The 21,920-nt window shown below is 39.1% G+C and overlaps 3 protein-coding genes and 1 long non-coding RNA gene across 7 annotated transcripts in view; 1 reads left to right on the forward strand and 3 right to left on the reverse strand.

The window, feature by feature from the left end:
• CHDH (choline dehydrogenase) overlaps positions 1–21,920 on the reverse strand; it is a 125,979-nt gene that overhangs the window by 47,640 nt on the left and 56,419 nt on the right. The gene's annotated exons all lie outside the window — the stretch shown is intronic.
• On the reverse strand, positions 87–10,079 carry ACTR8 (actin related protein 8). 2 transcript variants are annotated; one of them, XM_080384062.1, is made up of 13 exons: positions 8,814–10,079; positions 8,485–8,655; positions 7,537–7,647; positions 7,163–7,267; positions 6,338–6,511; positions 5,669–5,762; positions 4,361–4,493; positions 3,889–4,042; positions 3,254–3,349; positions 2,549–2,689; positions 1,901–2,165; positions 1,430–1,593; positions 87–789 (listed from the first exon to the last, which is right to left on the reverse strand). In XM_080384062.1, exons 1-13 carry the CDS (start codon positions 8,934–8,936, stop codon positions 646–648), a joined length of 1,875 nt encoding a protein of 624 aa, XP_080240188.1. In that variant the 5' UTR covers positions 8,937–10,079; the 3' UTR covers positions 87–645. The 2 variants fall into 2 exon arrangements, with proteins under 2 accessions (XP_080240188.1, XP_080240189.1); XM_080384063.1 differs by lacking the exon at positions 8,485–8,655.
• Positions 8,902–20,589, forward strand: LOC308062487. Of its 3 annotated transcripts, XR_013927601.1 has the most exons (3): positions 8,902–9,037; positions 12,931–12,973; positions 15,434–20,589. It is a non-coding gene; the product is annotated as an uncharacterized lncRNA (long non-coding RNA). The 3 variants fall into 3 exon arrangements; XR_013927602.1 differs by lacking the exon at positions 12,931–12,973; XR_013927603.1 differs by lacking the exons at positions 8,902–9,037; positions 12,931–12,973 and adding an exon at positions 13,910–14,482.
• On the reverse strand, positions 10,228–13,840 carry SELENOK (selenoprotein K). Its single transcript, XM_080384068.1, has 5 exons — positions 13,687–13,840; positions 13,196–13,286; positions 12,389–12,469; positions 11,635–11,727; positions 10,228–10,522 (listed from the first exon to the last, which is right to left on the reverse strand). Exons 1-4 carry the CDS (start codon positions 13,751–13,753, stop codon positions 11,640–11,642), a joined length of 327 nt encoding a protein of 108 aa, XP_080240194.1. The 5' UTR covers positions 13,754–13,840; the 3' UTR covers positions 10,228–10,522; positions 11,635–11,639.

A 21,920-nucleotide genomic window follows, 5' to 3' on the forward strand; every position in this document is an offset into this window, starting at 1 on the left:
TACATTGGATAACTACAATGGATAATGAGAAGCGAGGAAGAGCTTCTGATCATGAAAACAGCCAAGAAAAAATACTTCACTTCTGAATTCTTAAGTCTTTCCACTGAATAATTTATTATATAAGCAAAATACCAACAACGACTCTAGTTTTGTTCTCCATTTCACTTTTTCCATAATGATCACTTATAAAATAATTTCATCTCCTGGTAACATTATAGTAGGAATCAGAATAAGGCATTAAACCCACAGCCTGCACTCTTCAGCTATTGCTTCTGTGCGCATGTATCTGGAATGAATCTTGGCTTAACATCTGCCATATCAATATTTTATATCTCAAAAGCTCACATTGTGAATTTTAATATTCATAACCTGTATAATACATATGTAGTTGATTTGGAGATGACTGTGATCCTTTGTACACAGAATTCAATGCATACCATTCAAAAGATGAAGTACAGCAATGCTGAGGTGATGTGCATTCACTAAGATTTGTTTTGCAACGCTTGGCAATATCTTAGTTGAAGTTAATTTTAATAAAATAAAAAAATATCTATCAGCAGAAGATCAATATATCTGCACTGGAAAAAAAGGGGCATTTGGGGAAAGGAATCCTCAGTTAAGCAGGTTCCACTGTAAACTTAACTGTTACCATACAAATGCAGCTCGCTCTCGTAACATTCTGACACCAAACCGCTGCCATTCTCGCTGATATATCCATAGCTCCTGAGTTGTATCAAGACAGGCTAAAACTGCACCTCCTTTCCATGCAATTAAGCGGGGATCCATATCCTAAATTCAAAACACATAATAATCACTGGTCTCATTTTGCATAGTTCTCAGAAGCTGTATCCTAATTTTTCTAATAGTATTCACCACTTAGAATCTTGAGGTGGAGGGGAGGAGAAAAAAAGTTCTTCAAAATTATTCAGGAAAAAACAGTGAGACAAAAATATGGAAAGAATATGTAAGATGTTTTGAGAAGTCATTTTTTTTAAGATGCCCCCTAGACATGTCATGAAAATCCTGCCTTCAGCAACGGAGGCTCTAAAACATACTCACGTTTTGTTTTTACAAGTTTTTCTTAATGCCAAATGACAATTTCTCTTTTAATGCTATACTTTCTTTTATCTTAATAATAATAAAAAGCCATAACAATTTCTTGCTAAGCAGACAGGTTAACTTCATGGGCCAGTACTAACTGCTTTTCAAGAATATGGCCTCTAGCTCTTAAACATTTCAGTGATCAATAATGGTAACACTCTTACTATACCTCTAACTTCCTGCCTGTAATTGGAGAGTGCTATGTAAGCTCTCCTAAATCTCCTCAGATATTCAACTAATCTGTGGTTTTGAAAGAATGTTTTTAATCTGTCAAATATTTCAACCAATCATAGTTTATTAACTATTTAGCTATTAGTTAACAGTATACCTTAGGTCTTGTGATGACTTCAACATTTTCAACAACCCTTCTGAAAGAAGGTGGCATTTTGTTGAGAATACGGTGTTGAAGAAACTCTTGAGCTTTATGAAACATAAGGCCTCCTCCCACCACTAAGATGGAGCTGTACATCTTCTTTTTTGTATCATCAGATGCTGGAATGAAAGGATATATAGAAATATATGTGTTTTAAAGTTAATATGGCCTGTGTTTGTATTACAAAGAATTTAGTGCAAGTCAAACCAGACAGAAAGCAGTTAAGTGTTTGCTTTTAAAATTCTTCCTATTCCTTGGAGATTCAAAATGTCTACTTCAACAAAGATGCAAATATAAAGAACAGTATTGCTACTTGAAAGATGATAAAACTTGGGGACATACATCTTTCTTTGGTAAAATACAGGAGTTACCATAAATCCATGCTGACATGCATATTTTACAGAATTGTACAAATGTAATTCTTACCACAGCAGTCAATACTATGAAGAATGGCTTTATCAAGGCCCAAGGCTTTGCCTTCAAACTGAGAAATAGCTGTTTTCCTGGACATGTGTGCAGTTAGAGGTTCCTCTGAATCATTTCCAGATATCACACAATCACTCTGGGAAGATCCCAGTTCCACTTCTTGTGGGTAGATCCTCTCTGAAATGTCTGAGGCTTGGCCTCTCAAGTCTCCCTCAAATGCACCAGGCTTAGACATAGATTTTTTATCAGCTGTAGCTTTTGCAGACTTGAAATTGAGAAAACAAGTTGAATTATGAAATATGCAAGAAGGTCTTCAGTAGGTTAGAGAACAATACAAAGACTTAACTAAGCACCATTGTACTTCCCTTCACCTTTTTGCACAGAAAGGTTAAGCATGCATTATTATCTCATATAATTTTCATTTTAATCCCCACTTTCAAAGCAAGAGGTTTACGTTGAAGCCCTCTTAGACTCTGAAAATACACAGTTCTAATTAAAGACTTTTCTAGACATCCATAATTCCCTACTGTATTCCTTAATGCTTCTGACTCAGGTAGCAAACTTTGGTTTCTGAGATGAGATAATGAGTCCTGATTTTATTCCCAAATTAAATAATCTCAATGAAAAATAAAATGAGAATTCACACACCTGCTCCTGCTTACTTTGTGTGGCTAGCAGATAATGTTCATCATGAGGATCCTCAGGGTCACCTTGTGACCTGTGTTGCAAAGTTGTCATTTTTTGTCCAACAATTCCAAAAGTTGCTGGATAAAACAGAGCCATTGGAGCCTGAAGAATGAGAGATTTGGCATGGCTTTCCTACATAGTTTTTTTTTGGCATTTACTATAAAAAAAGAAAAACCTTGTTCTATTTTTCTCACAATTCAATATTAAATATACAGTTTTTTCCAGTTTTGTAAAAAGCTAACGTGTCTTTAGTTTTGTGTAATAACCCCCCAAATACAATTGTATACATAAGTTTCTTTAAAGATTCTAGCATAAATAAATAAAATATAAATAAATACTCAAATGCAGTTTGTTACAAATTTAGAAAATTCAATAGTGAGCTGAAAAATTTACAAATTTAGCATTCATTCTTTGCACTTGAATGATATATATCATAGTTAGTGGAAACTACAACCATTCTGGCTAAAGCTAGTTAGGAAGTCTTGTGCATCCACTAGTGCTGCATTAAGCCCACTCATACCTATAGTAATTAATTTTAGAACTGTAAACAAACATATGTTAAGAACAACCAATAAATCATGTGGGCTTAGTAGCACTGGGCCAGTACAATGTGAGGTGCTGAGCCTGAATGCTGAATATAATTCTTGTATTTTTAAAACAAATCACCTGTAATTTTTCATCCCCTAATCGGAACTGGTATAACAGAGCTGGAGAATCCGGATGCCGAATCTGGAACTCATGATCTTGCAATCCAGAAATATCCTAAAGTAAAAAAACAAACAAACGCCCCAAAACTATCTTTTATATCTATCAAGCTGTGTAATGTATTTGAACTGTAGGAAACAAAGTAACAAAACTCTTCAGATTATGAATTTCATTTAGCTATTCTTTAATTCTTTTTTTTTTTTTTTTGTCTTTTCCCTGTAGTATGACAGCTCTCTACATGCCTAAGCCTCTAAAATGAGAGTTTGTGCAGAAAGGAGAGACCTGGTGGCAGATCTTACAAAACTGAAGTTGAAAACCAGCAAATATGCAGCTACTATGTGCTTCTTTCAGTAATAAGAGTAAAGAAACTGCCTTTCTAAGAGTTGGGATTCCTTTCGACTAGAAGAAAAACAAAACAAGTTACAAATACTTCAAGTCTAAAGCTTTTCAAACTTTTGCCAGTATTCTATTGAGTAAAATATTACATTTTATTCCATTTACAAGCAATTGTAGACTCTCAAAAAGGTTACCCAGAGTAGCATTCTATAAAGAGAAAAGAAAATTACTTGGAGAATACACTATTTTCCCATTCTCACCTGGTCTAGATGACAAAATGTTTCCTTTAGGTGCTGGAGCAGCAGGCAATCCAGCTTATTAGTTAACTGACAGTCTCTATATGGGAATCCTGCTCGTTGCATAAGCCAATAAAAACACCTTGACACATCAGATCCTCCATATGCAAGGCACAGCCTAATGCACAGAGAAGAAAAAGATTATTTTATTTATTTGCTGACATACTGGCCTTCTACAGGAGTACAAGGAACATTTTAGATGTGCTGCAATCATGACTTCCATGTAGTTTCCAGAGCACAGTATCAGTTCTGCCTGTTTTCTTCTTTTGAAGACAGAGAGAATTCTTTAAGGTTCATATTGTAACACTATGACCCTGTTAGATGGCTCACAGAAAGAAAACCCTGTATTTATAGAACATTTGTCTCATTTTTAAAGCTAAGTCTTTGGTAAGTAACTAAGTATGTGCTTATAATAATTCTGCGTACTAAAAGATACCTGGTGTTGCGATGGGAAACACCATCTTCTACACAGCAAACACTTGTCTTCTGATCTCCCACATCTACTATACATGCACTGCTTAACCCGCTTCCAAAGGTAGCGCAGACAGACTCTTGGTGTACAACAATTCCTAGCAATATGAGAAAAAATTATATCCAATTTATGCCAAGCTCCAGAGCTGTGTTGGTGACATTTAAATGCCATCTTAATGTCTTGTAAAATCTACTAATAGCTGAATCTGCACTGAAAATCTGTATATTTAGCAAAGATGGGGTGGGGATACTTCCAGATTTTTTGTTAGGTAAGCCCTTAAAAGTCCTGAGAAAAGCTAAGAGTACAGTGGATGCCTGTATTCAAATGTTCTTATTTTTTGCAAGATTAAAGATACTGCCTCAAGACTTTATTATTTTAACCGGTATTGCAGGGTCTTCATTATCAGATGCACATGAAGTGTCTTCCTAATTTTTTCCTAGTTTTAATCAAGTATTATTACCACTAGCATTTTAGATATGCTTTTTAAGTAGTTATAAAACAAGGTCCACTTTCACCCTCTGCTTTCCTTTCAGTCCAACTTTAACTCTGTAAAAGAGTACCTTTGCATTTGTATCGCAAACCTGTACTTAAACCTGCGTAGTACTGGAGCACCACTACTCTGATGTATTTCACATTAAGTATGGTTGGGTTACTGTGCCTTCCTTAATGACTTTCCGTGTTTTCTCTAAATGTGAAATCAGAGTAAGATGGTTAAAGACTACAGCAGTTCAGTCCAGAAGAGCAGCTAGAAACTTCCAGCAGTTTAACTGAAAAGAAACTGTGTTGCTTTTTTCATCAGAGGGCTTTGCAGTCTAAAAACAAATATGCAGAAGCAGCTAACAATTACTTAGTTTTTTTTTTTTAATTCACTTGATTACTCTTCTATCTTTAGTGCATGCACTTAAACCAACTCTGAAAACTCTTATTATGTCATTGTGTAAAGACAGTAGCAGCATCTGACATCACATACTTTCGTTTTGAAGTCTAAGAATCTTAATACTCTGTAACAGAGTTAACGTTGTCCACTTCAGAAATACTTGAAAAGTCACTGATACTACTTTTATCTCAGCTGAAGGGAGAAGCTCATGGTTGGAATACATAATAGCAAACCAAGAAACTTGTTTCAGTGCTAGCCCACCCTTCTGCCCCATTAAAAGAGGCAACAGTCACCGGACAGCAGAAGATTGAAAGGTGCTAGTTCCAGCCAAACTGGGATTTTATACAAATCTTTACACTATTGATCATTAAGTGCTTACTTATGTATGGTTTTACCTGAGAAGCCCATCTTCATTAGGATCATATTTACCAGTTCCTTCACGTGTTGTTTATTATAGATGTCTGGAATTAGTAAAATGCATCTGTAGTACTGAAGATAAGAACAGTAAATTAAAGTCCGCTCTCAAACTAAGTTTCTCTACATTCTTGAATACCTAATGCTAAGGAAGAAAGCACAATATACAAGTTATTAAAAGAAGCAAAATTATCAAAAGGGGGAAGGTTTCTAATCCTTTAAAAATGATTACAAAAAAAGTTAACAAAAAAAAACCAAGTTAAGAATTTATAGGCTACCAAAGTGTTTAAAAGTACATCAGACATGAGAAAAACACCTACTCAACAAGGACAAGAAATTATGCAAGTATTAGGGAACCTTTCCTCGTTGCCTCCTTTGGTCAACAACCCCCCCTGACCAAACAGACTAAAACTGTAGAATTTCTATAATGGGATTTCCAAACTGCCTTGTTAGAAGTTCTATTAACAATGTTTGTCTTAAAGACACAGAAAAAAATCCAAATGAGGTCAGGAATGATGCTCACCAGCAGAAAGAATTTATTTGTTAAGAAAGCCACTAGTAAGAGGCTACCAATAACAGCAGGTTGCTTCGCTTTCAGAGTAACATTTACAGAAGGGGATTCAGGCCACATTAATGTGTTCACAGCTCACCTTTAGGTCTTTCAATGGTATTTCCAGATATTTTTGTATTGCATGTGACCATATAACTTCAAGGTCTGCTAATACTGCAGTGAGGGAGCCACCAGGTCCTGTATGGAGATTCAACTGCCCTCTTCTAATAGGCCAATGTATATTATAAGAATCTAGTGGATTAACATACAGTGCCTGAAAACAAGAGACAATGTTCTATGCAGTTTTTCCCAAAAGATTAGCAAAAAATACCAGAAAAAGATTTCAGAAGCAGATCCTAGACATACAGCAGCACCCAGACTGATGTGTCAGCAATATGGGGAATTTCTTTTTAACAGGGCTTGTTTATACATGTTAAAATAAAGAAGACATTAAATAAGTGGATTAAATTCTTTGAATTTTCATATCCACAGATGGACATCTACTGAACAGAATGGTATATTTTTCCATTATCTCAAATTAGTAACTAAAATAATTTAAAGGCTCTTTGAAACTCATGAATACCTAATTACCCAGCAGTAATTCCACATGCTGATCCTTTTATCAGTTTTTTGCCTTTTTTTTTTTTTTATGAATTATGGGCAAAGTTCTCACCTAGTCCCTTCAGAAACACTGATTTATAGCAGCAAAGGATCCAGGATACTTGTTAGGCAGATGAGGGAAACTGTCTGGTCTTGCTGAATGATAATAAATATTCAGTTAGTCCACAGTAAAGCTTCTTACATATTGCTTGACTAAATTCACATGTCTTTCAATACATCCTAATATATAGCAAACTGCTATATATAACATAGCCTCATTAAAATGTAATACAAAGCCTCATTTCAGTAGGAAAATGAATCTTACCTCTTCTCCTACCAAAAATTCAGGATGATTTGAAGTGTTTGTCCACTTGGTCCCAGAGCTGTGATCCAAAATAGCTGGCCGCATCTGTCTGTTGTATGACCTGGCCTGAAATGCCATTGAAACAAATACTATCGATAAATATTTTACCAGTCACTTTTTATACATGAAAGAAAAAACAAACACACCTCCAACTGACCCCAGCCCTCAAAGAACCATTTTAAATCTTCATTTTCTCAGATCTTCAGTTAGGTCACGCAATAGCACTACCTGTATTTTCCATAAAGAGACTATCTGTTCTTCTCCACTACAACATAGCATCACACCAAATGACTATATGAATGAAGAATTTAATAAAAATCTTAAGAATGAGTTACCTGATCAGGTGACACTGGTATTCGCCTTGCACCATTTGACATCTTTTTGGACCATATCGCTTGGTCCACCATTTTAAGGCCATTTTGTCTCTGCTCAGTACTTTCAGGTTTCTAAATAAAACCCACAAATACGCAATGTAAATACTTTCCAGCTACATGCCTGTCTATTTGTAATACTGAAACTATTATTAACAATGAAATAATTACTATAGTTGATAGACTGTGGAAAGGACAGAGGTTTATACAACGTAAAACCAACACACGCTTATTTTAAAAGAAACTCTTTTATATTAGCATTCTGAATACCTATTTGTCTAAGTCAACTTGAGTCTTTCAACTGATTTCAATGGCTGCTGGACTTCATCTCCAGAGTGATGAGCTCTGAACATTACCTCTTTACCTTCAGAAATACTAAGTAGGAGCAAAACTGTTGAAAAAGATATCACTTATTTAAAGGTGAGGTTTAATATCGGAGGCATTAATTTGATCAACAATTTTTTGTACAGATACAAATTATGAATCAGATCACTATGTATATTTATTGAGCATGCTGGACTAGAATTACTTGCTATGTTACCCAAGTTACAAACCAACTTGTACCCAATGCATTTACGAATGAAGCAGTCCAATTCTAGTGCCACAGTGGCATTCTATAATCAGAAATACTGTGTGTGATATCAGACCACAGAGCAGAGGAGGCAGGATGTACAAACCCTCCACCTATCAATTCATTAAATTTAGTTTACTTCGAACAAATCTGACAAAATGCAAGGGTAGCCTGGGGCAAATTACTGACTTGAGTAAGGCGGCACCTCCAGCACATGGAAAAGGAAAACGTTTTGCCGCGAGACGTATTCTTTTCTGGGAAATACAGACGTTACACGAGCAAGAACGCAGCAGAAATAGGTAATTAAACCCCGCTGCGGCACGGTGCGCGGCTCGGCTTACGTTGAGGCCGTCGCGCAGGAGCCAGCTGTCCCAGTAGGCCGCCTGTCCCGGCTGCTTGTGCCGCCGCGCGATGACGTGCGGGATGCCCACGGGCAGCGTGTCCGTGGCCCTGCCGAGCCGCAGGGTCGTCGAGCCGGGGTGTATCACCACGATGAAGTTGCTCTGTATTTGCTGAAAGCACCGCAAGGCGCGGGGCAGTGAGTAGCGGCCCCGCGGCCCCTCCCCGCGCCCAGGCCTTTAAAAGGGCCGGCCCGGCCCGCCCCAGCGCGGCCGGAGGGAGAGGCTCCTTGAGGAGCCGCGGCCCCGCCCCTCCGCCGGCTGGGCCTCACCTCCTGCAGGGACTCAGGCACGGCGGCGGGGACGATGGGCCGCTTGACGCCGCGCTGCTCGCGCTCCCGGTCGCGCTCCTTGTCCTTCCCGTTCTCCGCCTCGCCCTTCTCCGCCTGGGTCATGCTCCCCGCCGGGCCGGCGCCGCCCGGAAGCCGCTGCTGAACGGACCGGAAGTGGCGGACAGGAAGTGGGTGGCCCGCGCCCAGCCCCGCCCCTCGGGCAGGTATGGCGAGGGCTTGGCCGGGGGCTGCGGGGGGGCAGCGGCTGCCCCAGGGAGCTGTCACGGCCGCGGCGCGGAGGGGGCGAGCGGCGCTGCGCGGAGGGCCGGGGGGCACCGCCGCCGCGGCAGGTCGGCTGGGCCGTTGGTGGGGCGGGAGAAGGGGCCGCACCGGCCTGCCGGCGGCCTCAGAACCACTGCACAGATGGCCTCCTCCGCACGGCTCCTGCGCGGGGCTGGCCTGCGGCTGGGCCTGCCTCGATACAGACGTGGTGCCTGAGGGAGCTGAGGAGGGTGTTTGCTAGAGCAAAGGCCCAGGTTAACGGGAAGTAACGTGCTGGGTACGTGGCGCGGGCCCGGCCGAGGGGGCGGTGTCACCGTGAGGAGCTGGCTTTTGCCGGCAGATGCTTGGGTGAACCGAGGGGCGTTGCTGAATGTTGCAACTTCCTGATAAAGAGATGGTTAGAGAGGTTTAAGGAAACAACTTGCAGTGGTACCTCGTAGAAGGTAATGTAATCTGGATTCTTGGCAGCTAATTTTATCTCAGATAGATGCAGCCCTCTCCAACTGATTAAAAAACCCCAAACAATCCAGAAACAATGAAGAAGAAACTCCCATCCTCAAATGGCATGATTAGTTAACTTAACTTTAAGGTTAAAGTTAGTTACTAAATTAAATGGTAGTTAACTGTTTGAAAGTAACTCTTCTGTGTTAGCACTCAGTACTTGAATTCAATACCTTTTTCTTCATGTAATAAAAACAAAGCCTAATTTAAGGAAGGGCTTACCCAAATCTGTACAGCAGATAGGCTTTATACATTTGAGTACACTTATAACAGAAAAGAAAGCGGTTTCAAGAGATGCTTATAAAACAGGCGTGTTAAATAACCTGTTATGGGCCTTAAGGAAGGGATTTTGTAAAAGGCAATGATGTAAAAAAAAAAATAAAATTTGTAAACTGTATTTTAAAAGTGTGTTAGAGTATCATTAATACCATGTAAATATAGCAAACTACAGAATGTTAGTACTGACAAAAACAGAGTAAGTACAAAACCTATTAGGAAGCACTACTTTAAGTGTGATTCTTAAGGGATCTTCTGTGTCAAATATAAGTATGTATTGTTCCTTATTTGCATAGAAAAGGGCTTACTGTACTTCACACGACTTTTTTTTCTAAAAATGATGAGAAAGTCAGCCTTGTGACAAGCCAAATATAATTTACTTATTACTTTGCAACTACAGTAAAATGTTCAGAAACTATACAAAGACTTTAGACAGTAAACATGTATTTAATAAAACTGTAGTTCAGTTACACTGGATCCTTGAAGGAGTTCCCAGTACAACTTCATTAATCTGCTTATATCACAGAACAGTTTCCAGTTAGACATACACATTCACAACATTCAAACTCATTTGGTCCACCTCTAAACATTCCTTCCCTTTCATCTTGCAGATGTGTATGCTTTTGCCTGCCTCTTCAGCAGGCATTTACCTAAAAAATAAAGTAATAATTACAGTACATCGAAACATAACAAGGCCTTTCTCTACAAGATAAAAATTATGCAAGTAACAATTTTATAACAACACAGTTTTTAATTTAACTAAATGAGACATGTGAAAGGCAACTTCTATTCCTAAAGTGGGTTACACATTACCGTTATTGGCCAAAAGCCCTCCCCACTGCCTTTACTGGCCTGATGTCTAGTCAAAAGAAAAAAAAATCCAAATGAAAACAAAAAAAATAATGGGGAGAAGCTTATCCTTTTTCTAGGGAACTGAAATACCGATGTATGTGGGGTTTGGAATATAAACTATTTCCTGTAAGATTTACAGTTATTCACCACCTGCATGTGGTTTTTTTTCTTGTAACTTGTTACGGTAGCAATAGGGAATGATTCATGAAGAAGAAGGAATATTTACTTAAGTCTTAAAAGTAAATCAAGTCATACTATGCATATATTCAATGTTAGAAGAAACTCCCACCAGCCAAGCTAATTAATAAAACAAAGTTCAGGCAACTGTAAGAAATTTAAAGAACAAGGCTTTTAAAATGGCTTTTGCCCCCCTTTTTAAGCATTTCTGATTTTTATGCTATACTAGAATTCAAGATTTGCATAGCTATTTCACTGTAACAGGAAAAAAAGATTTTTACAAGTCTTTTAAAAACTTAATTACTTTTCCTACTTTTCTATTCAGAAGTATCTACTTTTAAACAAAAAACCCCTCACCTGTCATAACTATTAGAAACGCAAAGTGTTTCACAACTGATCTGGACAGGACTTTAAATTAGCAGCCAAAAAAGAATAGAAGTTATAAAAAAGTACATATCAGCTGTGTTCAAAAATCATTGCTACACTTTCTATATCCACTCCTATGCAATTAAAAATAGAGGCTCACCACTTCTGAGCCAAAACCTTTTCACCCCTGCATCCTCCTTTTTTTTCTCCTTTACTGAAAGTATCTAGTCACTTTGATTCTCTTCCTGTTTTGGTAACTTTCACTAAAGGAGGACAAAACATTCTGTTCTACCTTAACTTTCAATTATTATTGTTATTTAAAAAAACCCCAAAACCTCAAAGCAGGATACAGCAGACTTGGAATTACCTTCCTCATCCACCTCCAGCCATTGGTGGTGGACTGGGGCCTCCACCCCAGTGATTTATTCGACCCATCCTCCGGCGAGGATGTGCTGGAGGCCTGAAAAAAAAGCAAGGGAAACAACATCTACTCAACTGGCATTAAATTGTTACACTAAAAATATAGTAACACTGTCTCTAAATTATAGTAACTACAAAGTTAGAACCTCTGGAAAAAGTTGTTTGGGTTTCATGTGAAAAGCTGTAAAAAAAACTCAACCCCATTTTCACCTGAAGTTCTCTTATCCAAACTGTGCTAATTAATCTCGTCTCACAAGAGAAAGCCACAGCTAACTGAGGCTTTTACACAGTCCTACAAAAAATTTAGGCAAACCCTTAAAAACAAATAAACAAGTAACTAGCATTTATAGAAATGATACCTCTGTAACAAAGTATAAATCAAATGCTGAGCATAAGCAGGTCTAACAAAAGAAGACATTCAACAGATGTCTAACTGTTGAATACTAATATTTTATTAGTTGAAACTAATATTTTCTATTAGTCCGGTTTGAAAAATAGTTTCAGTGAGAGTTAGCCTGTACTGTTATTACAGGTAGCCAAAGCGATGTGTTATCAATGATTTCAGACCAAGTACTGCAGATAAACAACATCTTAATCTTTTTACGTGACCTGATTCAATACAAATCAGAGCTGAAATCTGAATACATTATGTCATTTTGCTAAGATAGGAAAAAAGAAATTAGTGTGAATATGAAAAATACCCTCTTCCATCATTGTATCCGGAATAGGAGGAAGACGTATAGCCTCTTCTTCTCAAATCTGGTTGAATAATACTCTGGAAACTGAAAAATAAAACAGGAGTTAGGTAAACTGATTTCTAGATACAGTTTCTGAATATATGGATTGCAAGATAAGAAATGGCCTGAAAAACAGCAAGCAGTGTTCAGGAATAACAGTGTATCTTCTCAAGATCACTGTTGTTTAATAAATCTTGGCAATTTTTCTCCTATATATGAAGATAAAATCTGAAGTTATTCCAAAATTACAGTGAGGCTGAAACTAAAATCTCATTTTCTGGTAAATATCCAAGAAATGCATAAAGTCTAAACCTATAACTAAAATAATGAAGGACTGTTGAATACATTGTTTGTTTCTTAACTGGCTTTGATCTGGAGCCATACATCTGTGATTACTGCTGTGTGGTTATTTTTACACAGCCAGAATCTACTGTCACCAGTAGAAATTCTCCTCAGGTATTAGAAATTAGCTGTTTAACAAAAGTATATGCTTTTTCTTTTTGCAGTATTTAAATGGAAGAAATGTAAGAAAATGCATTTGAACTGCCAGTAAGTTAGCATCAATTTTCATATGCTTTTTGTTAAATAGATACTATAGCGCTTAATAACCAAGGCCACGTAGTCCTAGTAAAGCATTCATGTATGTTTTGGGGACAGCAGACAGGGAATGCTAAAAAGTAAATTAACATTTTTATTGCTGGATAGCACTGCATACCTTCCGCCTATGGTAAATCTAAAATAAAGCTCACCTAAAGATTTAATTCTACTTACAATAGGACCACAAAATCTGCTATGGACCAGAAGAAATCTGTTATCGTTGACAAGCGCCAAGGAGCCCGGCTCTGGTTATCCAAAACTTGTCCTGTAACACATCACGATACAAAACACCCCGCGATGATGGCACGTGGCGCCGGCCCGTGTGTGACACACAAACACACCCGCCGGGCGGGGGGGGGGGGGGGGGGGTGGTAAGGGGAGGGGAGCGAGTTTCATCCCATAGGGGGAACGAGAACACTTGTAGCAACCGGGTCACCCCCCGCGCACAGGGACCGTGTCCCACGCAGCCCCCGCTGCCCTGCGCGGTGCCAGCGCCTCTGGTGACGCCCCCGGAGGCGCAGGACGCGCCCGGGCCGGTCACAGTCCTTCCGAGCTGCGGAGGGGCGCGCCAGGCTCCGCCACAGAGCCGCAGGAGCGCGCCGGGCCCGGGGCTGCTCTGGCAGCGCTCTGCCCGCGCCCCCCGCCCGCCCCCCGCGGCCCCTCACCGTTGGAGATGTACACCATGGCGGCGGCCGCGGGCGCGCCCCGGGACTGCCCCTCCCCGCTGCGCATGCCCGGGGGGGCGTGCGCGCGCTGGGGGCGGTGCCTCGCCGCGGGCCGGCCCCTCACTTCCGGCTGGCGGGGCTGAGGGGAGCGGCCGGCCGTGGAGCCGTCGGGCCGTCCAGCCCCCAGTGCCCGGGGGGGGCCCTCAGCCCCCTCGCAGCGGCCGGTCCCGGTCCCGGTCCCAGTCCCGGTCCCTCCTGCAGCGTGGTGATGCCGGTGGTTCCGCCGCTGTGCCGTGCACCAAGCCTGGGGCCTGGGGCCCTGCCGGCAGTGACAGGGAACGCCGGCCGCAGTTTGCAGCGTGCCAGTGCAGCTTCCATAAAAATTTAACGTTCTTAGCAGTCTTCCGTAGTTAACACTTGCTGGATCTCACCAGAGCTAGGGCTTTTGTCCTTTGTCACTGACCCAGTTTTCTGTAGTAGCTGTTGGGGGGGTCCCTGTCCGTTCCCGTGATTTTCTTTACTAAAAGTGCTAAGTCACTGTAGTAATGTTAGAAATATGACCAAATGCAGATACTTATTTAAAACTTATTAAAAACTTATTTAAAACTCTCCCCAAAGGGAACTTCTGTTCCTCTACGTAATGACAGGTATGTGGCTGTGTATATTCCCATTATGTTGGTGGGAATGTTCAGCCTGCAGACAGACATTTGTTTTAATTTATTTTTATAAAAACTTTGCCCTGCCAATAGTGGCTAGCATTTCTTCTCATGGAGAATCCATGCGTGTAAAATTGAAGGTAACTATATAGCTATATGAATGCATTTAATATAACGCCTTCTGTCTTTTTAAAACTAAACTAGTACGGGAATGATGTGTGATTCTTCTGGGAAACAGCAGTAAGAAAAATTAATTTGAAAGCATTTATTATTGCCTTTGCGAGACCTGTCTTTTCCTAATAATGATCAAGTAAAGTCTTGTCTGAACTCAAAATTGTAATGTCTCTGACAAAGTGGTTGTCTCCTAGTAAAGTAATTGTTTACAACCGGCAGCTATTTATAAACGTTTGATATTCCAGAAATGAACTCTTACAAACAACTGAAAACAACAGTGAAAGAAAAGTATCTGTAACAACATACGTAAATATTTATCATTAACATAGGGGCTAGGTAATCTACCACTCAATAAACGGGGAAGTACAAAAGAGTTTAGAAAATAGTGGGTGCTACATAGTGCATAATGGGCATAAATGCAGGCAATGTGTTAAAATTGTTCAGGGACACCACAGATCCTTTTTGTTAATTAGCTATGTTTATGGTGATTTTTTTTCAAACAACAGTAGGGTGTAGTCAGATCAGTTTCAGTTTGCAAAACAGCAAAACACAGGCTGCGGAAGTATAGAAGAAAACCTAGAGATTCAGTCAGTAAGTCATTTGAACATTGTTTTTAGGTTCTCAGTGAAATCGGAGAAATGGAACAATAAACTGGAAGAAAGATGCATTGGTGTACTTTTAATTTATGGGATGCATAGTAGACCTGGTATCATGTGTTAAGCGATACTGTTACATAAATACTCTTTATACGGAAGTGAGAACGCTACTGTGAAAATGTATTGTCAAATAATAGGAAAATAACGGTACTCAAGGAAAGTAAATGACAAAATCACACCTTTGTATTGGTATGCTAACTTGTGAAAATAATATAGTCTTGTTTTTAAATGATTTTCATAAATCCACTTTGTTTTCATTAGGCTTTGAGACAAAACAGGAAATTACCTTATGTTTACAGAGCTATTGCGCAAGCTGTAGATAAAACATTTACCAAGAAGAAAACAAAAGGAGCGAGGATGGCAATGGGAAGATAATGTTGGTAAGCAGAAATAAAGGAGGTATTGTAAATTTTGTGTTATATTGAAAATGCACACTGACTGATGCTTGCTAGTATAAAAACAAATGTCATGGTCCAAACATTTCATTGTACTTTAGACAGAAACATAATAGTGAACCTGAACACGAACAGGTAATTATTCCACCTGATCTCATGCTCTGTATGTAGTTGATGTTGTCCTGCATGAATCAATGTAGTAAGAATTTGAACAATTAATTCCTTTTTTTAATGTATTCTATTTCAGAGGAAATGTGTTAATCGTGCAGAAAGGAAGATGTATTTTTTGGTTTCCAAATGAAAAAAAATAACCAAAATCCGAACAACAATGACGATGATTAGTGGGTTTTTCAGTTATTGGTGTGGTGATGTTCTTTTTTTAAAAAAGTAAAATCTTATGTGAGATAGTCTTGGTTTATTTAATAATAGAGTAATAATAAGTATTGTCTCAGTGTCCTAAAATTATGTAATTACAATGCAAATTTTCTCTGTGAAATGTGATTTTGATGAATGAAATTAAAGAAATATACTTTTTAAATTGAGAGTACCAGAGTGTGTGTGTATATTCCTCACACAGTTTTATTTTTCCAAGAAAGCATGTCCAGATACTTAACAGTGGCAAAATACCCAACCATTGCATGAAATGATACATGAAAATTTTAGGATTTATAACTATTTTTAAAGAACTTACATATGCATTATTTTTTCATTTCATATTTAAGTTTTAGACACAAAAATGTGAGATTTAAAAGGTGTGGTTAAAAATCAATGGTAGCATTGCGTTATCAAGCTTGACATATATCATATCATAGAATCATAGAATTACTTAGATTGGAAAAGGCCTCTGAGATCATGGAAGTCCAACTGTTAACCTGGGACTGTCAAGTATACCACTAAACCGTGTCCCTAAGCACAGCATCGACACGTTTTTTTAAATATCTCCACGGATGGTGATTCCACTACCTTCCTGAGCAGCCTGTTCCGATGCTTCACCACCCTTTCAGTGAAAAAAATTGTCCTAATATCCAGTCTAAACCTCTCCTGTGCCCTTGGGTCAGGAATAGAGTAGAGAAGAGCGATAGGAAAATGGTTATTCATTTGCATTTGCAGATTATGGTACAGTTGGGACAGCAGGTGTGGACACAGGCTCTGGTGGGAGCTCACTTCTGGTAGCACCACAGCCCTGGCATCCCACTCTGAGCAGCTACTCCTTCACAAAGGGCAAGGCGCGTGTCTCTCTAGCTGTGTTGCTAGCTAGAGTCCTTCAGTGACCTGCACCTTTGCTTTCGGTCGGTGTGCCTGATGCTGGGAAGTTCAGAGGACCACAGCAGCAGTCCACTTGCATTTAATGAAAACCAGTAGACAAAGGCATGTTGAAAATCAGCAACAGAAATACAAAACAGCTGGATTGCCCTTCTGAAGGTGGTGGGTACCATGAGGAATAGAGCCGGGCAGTCATTAGTGCATGAGAGCTAAAATTTAACATAGATGCTATTTGGAAACTGGGGACGTGATCATTTGATGGTAGGCAAAGTAAATATCTACAATGCCGTGAGGAGTAGTATAGACTGTATATTAAGGTTAAGTGTATAAGTAATTGAAAAAGACCAATGCTAAATGAGCTTTTCATTTTTTTTAATGCAATCTGAACTCTCAGTGGGATATCTTCTGATTTTAGGTGGTTTGTTTTTTTAGGCTCTATTCCAGATATAGATTTGTATAGTTTGATTCCTTGTGAATTGTGTATTTGCATACTGATACCTAAGTACTGATGTCTAGGCAACATACAACTATGCTTTAGTAAATTTTCCTATTTTTTCATCAAAAGTGGAAAATTGCAGGTCAGCTATTTTTATAGCATTTTGTATACTAAGGGGTGACCTTTTAGTTGTGATGTGAGAGAATTAAAAAATACTGTGTGCATAGAGAAGTGGTGATACAGCATGAACAGGTCTTGTACTCTCTAAAATTTACACTACATTTTTAATATGAATATAAACTTTTTAAAAGAAAATAATTTTGAACTAAAAGCTCAACATGGGAAATGTGACCCTGCCCTGAAGAGGATTTGCAAACTATTGACCACATTTGAACAGCAGAAATAGAAAAAGCATCTTTTTTTTTTTTTTTTTTTTTTTTTTTTGCTGGCCTGCAGGTTTTTTTGGCATAGCGATTATTGTGTTGCACCATCACATAACTTAAATGGAAACATTCAAAATTTAATTTGGACTTGAACTATTCATAGAAGAGCTGATTGTCATGTAGTATTTAACTTATACACCCACAATGAATACTGTATTAGACTGAGAAGGTGTTCTAAACTCCAAATTATAAATATAGAATGTTCATTGCAATATAAACATAAAATTCAGAGGGTATTTCATAGGATTCTGTTTTTAAACACCTTTTATAAGAAAAAAAGATCTGTGTGTGGAAGAGTTGAAACTCAGTTTTTGGAACTAAATTATGTTGATTTAATGTCAGAATTTTAAACAGAACTTTCCTGTTTAAGTTCTGACATTCTGAATAATTGATCGAAGACCTAACTTTTTTTTATTCTTTGGTGCCCCAGACAAGGTTATACTCATGTACTGTGGGGTTTAAGTTAAAGATAATTTTGTGCAGATTTCAACTGGAAGATAGATTCTGCAGAATCGGTAGCTCTGATCTCAGCATAAAATCAGGTCAAGAAAATAAGCACATAATACTGTGAACTATTTTTTCACCCTAGGTGGGACAGAGACTGGATACTCTATTAACAGAATTTGTCTGCAAATTGTTTTTCTTTATGCCATTTATTCATATCTGAATAACAAAGATGGAGAGGCTTTAATGCAGTATGACTACAGTTAACAGTTTGAAAGCAAATATGTGCTGGAGGAGTGCCAAAGGTCGGTCTCGTGCTTTTATATTACCTTAGTTAACAGCGTATCCTTATATACAGAATGCCCTATCTGTAAATGTTACGTATCTTCTTAACAAAGACTTCAGCCCTCAGTAGAATGAAGTCGTTCCTCAATGTAAAGTTGTATAAGAATCTAGAAAGAAACTTCCACACTCTGTGAAAAGTGTGAATACTGTGCTGAGTTTTCTGTCCAGACAGAAAAATACCAGGGTCAGTAGTTGGTGAAGTGCCCGACACCAGTGAACGCCCGTTCCGTGCGTGGTTACTGAGTCGTGCTGATACTTTGAACAGCCACCAGGTGGCAGCATAAGTGTGAAATAACGCTCGTTTAGTCACATTGCAAACTTTCTACCAAGTTAGTCCTAACATGTTTGGATTCTCCTTTATACAAAAAACCTTAGTTCACTGCCACTAGACACTTAGGTAACGCGTAAATGGCAAATTCTTACTGGATTAAGGACCAGTGTTGAATACACAGATATATACTGTTTGGGGAATCTGTCGGAAGTCTCGTATTGTTGGGTGAAGCTGGGGAAATGTATGTTGACATATGATTATTATGTAATGGTAAAGATTGCAGGGTTTGTTAGTTGGTCGGGTTTTTTTGGCTTCCTCCCTGCGGTTAGTTTGGGGAGGAGCTGAGAACGCTGCTGTGGAATAGCAGACTTCCAGTTTTGTTAGTGGTGCCATTGGCAGATTTTTGAAATAAGTGAAAAAAGGTGACATAAATAAGTGTAGTAATGACCTTTTGAAGTACAGTAGGTAGGAAAAATAATGATCATCAGATGAGTCAACTGGAAATAAAAATCACATCTTTAAACCTATGCAGCAAGTTAATGGCAAAGCCTGAAACAGAACTGACTAGCTTATTCTCATACCTGTGTCAATTTCTTGAGGATATGCTTGCATCTGTTGGGTAGAAGAGACAAAAGCAGTCTTAGACTCTGTTAATATTTTGATTTAAGGCAAATATCCTTTGTCTTGTGCTTTCTATTAATGAATGAGAATTTGATTTGTCATGTATCTGATGAAACTGGATTGTGAATATATGTTGTGGTGGCACTTCTTCCCCTTTTCTGGGCTGTTCTACGACCTCAGGAGCTGCCAGCCAGGCCTTGGCACCTTGAGTAACAAGCTGGTTGGTCACACATCCCTTGACTGTATAAGTAACTCCTACTCAGCTAAGGCAGAAAATGGCACGTACTGGAACTCCTGTGGACTGGTCAAAGCGGGGAAGAGGAATGGAAACTCAGTTACTCCCTGACAACCCTGCAATGCGCCTGCCAGATCACAGCCTGAGCGGTAACCGGGTGAAATAATCTATTGTTCCTAGAATTGTAGAGAAAAATACCAATTTAGTTTGCGGTTGTGATGGAAATTTGCTGATGATTGAAGCCAGTTGTCTCACAGCCTTATAAACGGTGGTCCTAGACCCTTTTAAGCTCTCCTGGGCTGCAGCAGGCTGTGACCAGCACCCCCTCTGAGTGGGACGCCGCTCAGAGCTCACAAACCACTAAGTTTGCAATGCTACAGGGACTGTCGTGGAAAATTGGTGATGGGGCCTGGGCTGATACCCCTGCTTCTCGGGGCTTAACCCTTTGCCTGTTGAGGAATGCAGAAGCATAAGACATGAGTATTTTACTGAACTCAAGGGCAAAGTTCGAAGTTTTAGTGGGTATACCTTTGTTGTAACATATATTGAAGGCTGGAGGTAGTTAGGTTAATTATGTACTTTTTGTGACTTCAAACAAATTTTATTGATTTGCTGCTAAAATCTTATGAATAATCTTGAATTGTGAACAAACTTTCTCTCTCTCTCCCCTTTAGATCTAATCCGTTGTCCAAGTCTAAGACTAGGAATAGGTCCAGCCGCACCTAAAATCTGTGAAAGTTTAGAAAACAAGGGTGTCTACTCTAAACCTTGTGACTCAATGGGAAGATCTTCTTTACCCTTTTATACCTTTGATCTCTGTAAATGGTTTCCAACTCTGTTCTGACTTATTTCAGCTTGATTTATCTCTGTGCTTTTACTCCGTGTAATAAGTAATAGTGTGAACCTTGCCATTGGATCTTGTGCAGTTGCATTTCCACAAATTTATATTAAACCTATTTCACTCCAACTCCTTGGGTGGTAATTCTTTAAGGGACCTGACCTAAGCACTCCTTTCACTACATATGCACATACACAATGCCCGCTTTTGCATGGTTTTCTTCCTACTCTTCCTCTGAACTCTTTTAAAAATAATGGGCTCTCTGTTTAGTGAAAAGTGAAGTTTAATGCAATGAAATATGAAGAATAAATTCAAGTTAGGGATTATCCTTTTTCATTACTGTTCTTACATTTTTTAATCCTATTTGTAAGGTTAGCTTGTAAGCACACCTACAGATTTCACACGGCTATTTCCACTTCCCAGTTTTTAATTTGATACTGAAAATGACGTTGTTATACCGTTGTGGTATTTTTAGAAATTAAAAGGAGTGATTAACCAGAGGAATGGATTTGTTAAGACAGGTGGTGTGATGTAGATGTTGACTTTTCTGTCAGACTATTTCAGCCCACAGACCAAGGCACTATTATCAGCTGCAGGTGACAATGTGGTTGAGCTGACCTTGTAGTCTTCTACTGTGATTTTGGTCTTATCTGCATGCAAAAATTTGCTTGTTCTAATTTGTTTAGCATTGTGGTACTAGCAAAGCAGGGAGGGGTTTTTTAAAGGCTGGGAAAATATAAACATGTTGAAGAAAAAAAAATGGCATCTGAGTGCTGAAGAATGGTTTAAATGCCAGACATTATCATATCTAAGGAAACCTGGTTCCATTCAAAAGGTTTTACAATCAATGTGTTCTCTGGGGCCTGTTGAGGCATATAGCTCATTTCTGTTATCTGTAAAAGCTCTATTAAAAGTTTGGCATACATTAGACTGTCTGTTTTAAGTGATAGCTTGGTTATGAATACACTCCAAGGAGGAAAAAAGGCTTTAGCCCACTGATGCTGTGGAGCTGCTCGTAGATTGCTGGAACTTTCTTATCAGCCACCTGGTGAGCAAAGTATATGCTAGATGACTGAGAAAACTCGTATGTGAAAAGTGGGAAAGGAAGCTGGAAAGACATGCATTCAAACAAGGTGCTACTGCTTGTCATTTATCTTTATTTTTGTGTCTGCGATGACTACAACACAAAATATGTAATCACCTCACTGAAGTTCAGGTAAGCCTTGTGTGGGCAGTGCCTCATGGGAACGCTGGTGTGTGAAGCTGTAGTTGGAAAGGTATTAGATTTTACTGGGAGTGCATTTTGGGAACGTCTGTGCTGAAGGACACACATTTTGGAAAAAAAGAAACATGAATCGCTCCGAATATTTTTCAAGTTCTTATTTTCTCATTTGTAAACGTGTTAGCTTTAGAGAGATGGCTGCTGTCGCTGGGCTCCTACAGTTGGTTTGGTGTGG

The sequence above is a fragment of the Falco punctatus genome (assembly GCF_963210335.1).
Source record: "Falco punctatus genome assembly, chromosome: 4".
NCBI lineage: Eukaryota > Metazoa > Chordata > Aves > Falconiformes > Falconidae > Falco > Falco punctatus.

What these genes read in the sequence shown, in the direction of transcription:
- ACTR8 (XM_080384062.1), bottom strand. Translation starts at nt 8,936, where the DNA reads ATGACCCAGGCGGAGAAGGGCGAGGCGGAGAACGGGAAGGACAAGGAG. An exon ending in TGCCTGAGTCCCTGCAGGAG is followed by an intron (nt 8,656 to 8,813) that starts GTGAGGCCCAGC and finishes CGGTGCTTTCAG; the next exon opens with CAAATACAGAGCAACTTCAT. An exon ending in TCATAGTATTGACTGCTGTG is followed by an intron (nt 1,594 to 1,900) that starts GTAAGAATTACA and finishes CTTTCATTCCAG; the next exon opens with CATCTGATGATACAAAAAAG.
- SELENOK (XM_080384068.1), bottom strand. Translation starts at nt 13,753, where the DNA reads ATGCGCAGCGGGGAGGGGCAGTCCCGGGGCGCGCCCGCGGCCGCCGCC. An exon ending in CATGGTGTACATCTCCAACG is followed by an intron (nt 13,287 to 13,686) that starts GTGAGGGGCCGC and finishes GATGTGTTACAG; the next exon opens with GACAAGTTTTGGATAACCAG. An exon ending in GGATACAATGATGGAAGAGG is followed by an intron (nt 11,728 to 12,388) that starts GTATTTTTCATA and finishes CTTTTTTTTCAG; the next exon opens with GCCTCCAGCACATCCTCGCC.